We start from the raw sequence: 3,392 nt of genomic DNA on the forward strand, positions 1-3,392 counted from the left end.
CCTTATAATAATTAAATCACTTTTTTTAATTTTACCTCTTCTTTATTATCATAAAAGTATTTAATATAGTTATTGTTTGCACCCAAATTGTGAATTTAGATACCTAAGCTCAACTCAACTTAATTGATTTTAAAATAATTAAAAAAATATTTATGAAGTCTTAGCTATTAAGTCTAAACCATATACACTCTACTCATGATGAATGACCACGATGGATGAAGTATTTCTTAAATTTAAGAAAGGTAGCAATCATGAGGTTTGGCTACCAAGCTAGAATCATATATAAATAGAGGAGCTCTCTCTCAATAAGAATCATTATCAGCATCAACAAACTATCAATGTCAGACTCCGCGTCTGTTGCTTTATTTTATTTTTTTTCTTTTATCATATAGTTTTAGTCTTTATTTTTCTATTGTAAGGCAGGTATAACCCGTCACCTCTTTCTTTAATTAATGTATTTTTGCTTCTCTGCATTTACATTAATTTTTTCACTTTGCATTCTCACATTTGGGTAAACAATGGTAAGGGAGTCTAAGTTCTTCATGTTTGATTAGAAGTCAGGTTCTTCCATCCTTTTGAGACTCAACATCTCTATCACGCCTCACGACACCTCCTTTTTGTTTTTGCCAAGCAATTGTAAAGTCAATGATAAAAATAAAAGTATATCTTACCATTTTATGATATAAAAAAATAATTTTTTTAAGATACGTCAAATGATTAAAAGCAATGTTTTTAGAACCGTACAGGATATTGAATCGGAAAGATCAGTAGTTCACAGTTCGCATGGTCCAACAATGGTCGAACCGATAATGTAATAATTAAATTAAAGAATTATATATGTATATAATAATCTAAATATAAAAAATAAATATAAAATTATTAATTAACTTAAAAATAAAATTAAATATTTTAAGTTTATTATGACTTAACAAGTCACATGATATAATATAATATCAAATGATTAAAAAATTAATTATTTTTTAAAAAAATTTAAAAAAAGAAAAGGGACATTTTTTCAACAACTTAATTTTTAAAAATTGAAGTAAGTTTTTAGTCTAACTATCGATCCAAAATTATTCAATCTAACTCAACTCTTCAAATAATTCTTTTGACTTATCGAGGTGTTAGCCTAACCCGTGGACGCATGGTTTGGTCTCATTTTTTAATCATTGATTAGAAGTGTCTAGTATAAATTTTATTCAGCCGCCCGTGATTGATATTTCCCGTTTTAAAGTTCTTCACTGCCTGGGGAAAAGGCAGACAGCACGAAGAGCATGATTGTCCTCCTAAGCCATCGCCTTCAATAAGTCGCAGCCTCCGGTCTCCGGCAGCAATAATCCAAGTAAGCTTCATTCTGTGAAACTTCTGTTCTGTAATTTTACTCATCCGGCGAAGCCACGACGTACGGCATGGCAAAATTAGCACCTGAACAAGAAGGAGAGAGTGATAGGATTAGCAGCTTGCCAGACCCTCTGCTTCACCGCATCCTCTCTTTTCTTCCCATAAAAGAAGCCATAGCCAAGAGCTTGATCTTGTCCAAGAGGTGGACTCCGCTAGGGCTAGCAATGCCCGCTCTCGATATTCATGACACTGGCTTTGCTACTCTTAATTCTTTGATTCAATTTGTAGATGCAGTCCTGTTCTTGTCACATCCCAAACCCATAAACATGTTTCGTCTCAAGTGTCAGAGGTTCCAAGTGCCTCCTGTCAGGATTAATCTGTGGATTAACTTTCTGATGAAACGTAGAGTTGAGCATCTTGAGCTATGTTTTGCAGATTTAAATTCTTATAGTCACGTTGATGTGCCTGCTTGCATTTTCCACAGCAGTACCATTAAGGTTTTAAAGTTGGCTAAGGTTAAGCTGAATGTTCGATCTGTTTATTTGCCTTCACTCAAAGTATTGCATCTGGTGGAAGTTCAATTATCAAATGCTGAATCTGTGGCTAATATCCTTAATGGATGTGCTCTTCTTGAAGACCTGGTATTAAAATCTTGCTCTGGTCCTTCTAAAGATTTCAAGTACCCCAGGATTGGAAGGTTTGAACATTTGGTGTCGGCAGAGGTTCAACTATCTTGGGTTCCGTTGGCAGCTTTTAATAATGTTAGGCTTCTTCGGATTGAGGTACTGATAATGATTTATACAGTAGTAATTTTTTGAAAAAAATTTATCATTTAGTTCTTATAATTATAACTTAATTTTAACTCAATTCTAATTCAATCTTATAAAATTTTAATCTTTATAATTTTTGTAAGGATTAATTTGTCGTGATTTTTCATTAAAAAAATATATATCAAATTTGATAAAAAAAAAAATCAAATTTTTATTGTTATTTTTTATGATTTGATATCATGATTTTGTCAAATTAGGACGAGCAGTTCTGCAGGAGACTATCTTTGTCATGTCTTCGGACGACATTTTATAATTTAACTCACCTGGAATTCTCATGTCTGACGAGTGATGTAGACATTCTCGTGACATTCCTTCGAAAATTCCCAAAACTTGAAATTCTTGCTATTCACAAGGTTTGTATATTTTAACTTAAATTTGTGCTGACAGTACTTTAGTTAGGTTTTTAACTGATACGCGTATTTATGTTTCATTAGCTGGATCCTATTTTGGAGCGAAGTTCGGTGAAGTCAATGCTTGATGTTCCTCAATGTCTTTCAACACATCTTAAAAAATTTTGTTTGGGTGAATATAGAGGGTCGGAATGTGAGTTTGAACTTGCAACATTTATTATGAAGAACGCAAGTGTTTTGAGAAACATTTCCATTTGCAGCTCTGCAAATGAAAACGCAGATGCGAGACTCCAAATGCTCATAAGATTATCATCATGTCCTAGAGGTTCATTGAATTGCAGGCTGCTGTTCAAGTAAATTTTTGAATTGTAAAATGCTTTTGTTTGTCATGTTTCTTTATTTCTTTTTATTTTGGCTGATTTCCCTCTTGGCTATATCTTGGACAACATTTTACGCTGGACACTTAATGGAACTCGTTTTAGTTGTGTTTTTGTTAGATGTGAGAAGATAATATTTATATATGGACTGTGCAGCTTTTTAACTTTTGTTTAATTCATGTGATATCCTTCTTCTTGTCCAAATTATAAGACTTTTTTCGTCAACTAGATTTGTTCAAAATATAAGATATTTAGTAATTTTCAAAATTATTGTTTTCAAATTTATCCTTGTATTAATTGGTGTGGGGGTATGAAAAATATAATCTGCTTCTAACTCTACCTTTCATAATAATGATGGGAGCATGAGACTAGACTTGGATTTAGTAGCAAATCTGCTTCTAACTCTACCATTGATGATATTATTGAAACTAACTATAAATTGTAAATGAATCGCTAGATTATAGACATTGTTTGTTTATTGGGGGATGCTCCCC

The 3,392-nt window shown here is 32.3% G+C and overlaps 1 protein-coding gene across 1 annotated transcript; it reads left to right on the top strand.

Annotated features, from left to right (window-relative positions):
• Nucleotides 1–1,209: 1,209 nt before the first annotated feature.
• Nucleotides 1,210–3,042, top strand: LOC129291547 (F-box/FBD/LRR-repeat protein At5g56420-like). Its single transcript, XM_054928977.1, has 3 exons — nt 1,210–2,123; nt 2,369–2,524; nt 2,606–3,042. The coding sequence occupies exons 1-3, from the start codon at nt 1,410–1,412 to the stop codon at nt 2,876–2,878; spliced, it is 1,143 nt and encodes a 380-aa protein (XP_054784952.1). The 5' UTR covers nt 1,210–1,409; the 3' UTR covers nt 2,879–3,042.
• Nucleotides 3,043–3,392: the final 350 nt, after the last annotated feature.

Source organism: Prosopis cineraria, unplaced genomic scaffold (genome assembly GCF_029017545.1).
Source record: "Prosopis cineraria cultivar Desert tree isolate PC_DT_omini unplaced genomic scaffold, ASM2901754v1 PC13, whole genome shotgun sequence".
In the NCBI taxonomy this organism is placed as follows: domain Eukaryota; kingdom Viridiplantae; phylum Streptophyta; class Magnoliopsida; order Fabales; family Fabaceae; genus Prosopis; species Prosopis cineraria.

Bases quoted from the DNA above. Each gene is read 5' to 3' on its own strand.
- LOC129291547 (XM_054928977.1), top strand. From the start codon at position 1,410: ATGGCAAAATTAGCACCTGAACAAGAAGGAGAGAGTGATAGGATTAGC. The intron at 2,124-2,368 runs GTACTGATAATG...TTGTCAAATTAG, and splicing joins TTAGGCTTCTTCGGATTGAG to GACGAGCAGTTCTGCAGGAG. The intron at 2,525-2,605 runs GTTTGTATATTT...ATGTTTCATTAG, and splicing joins AAATTCTTGCTATTCACAAG to CTGGATCCTATTTTGGAGCG.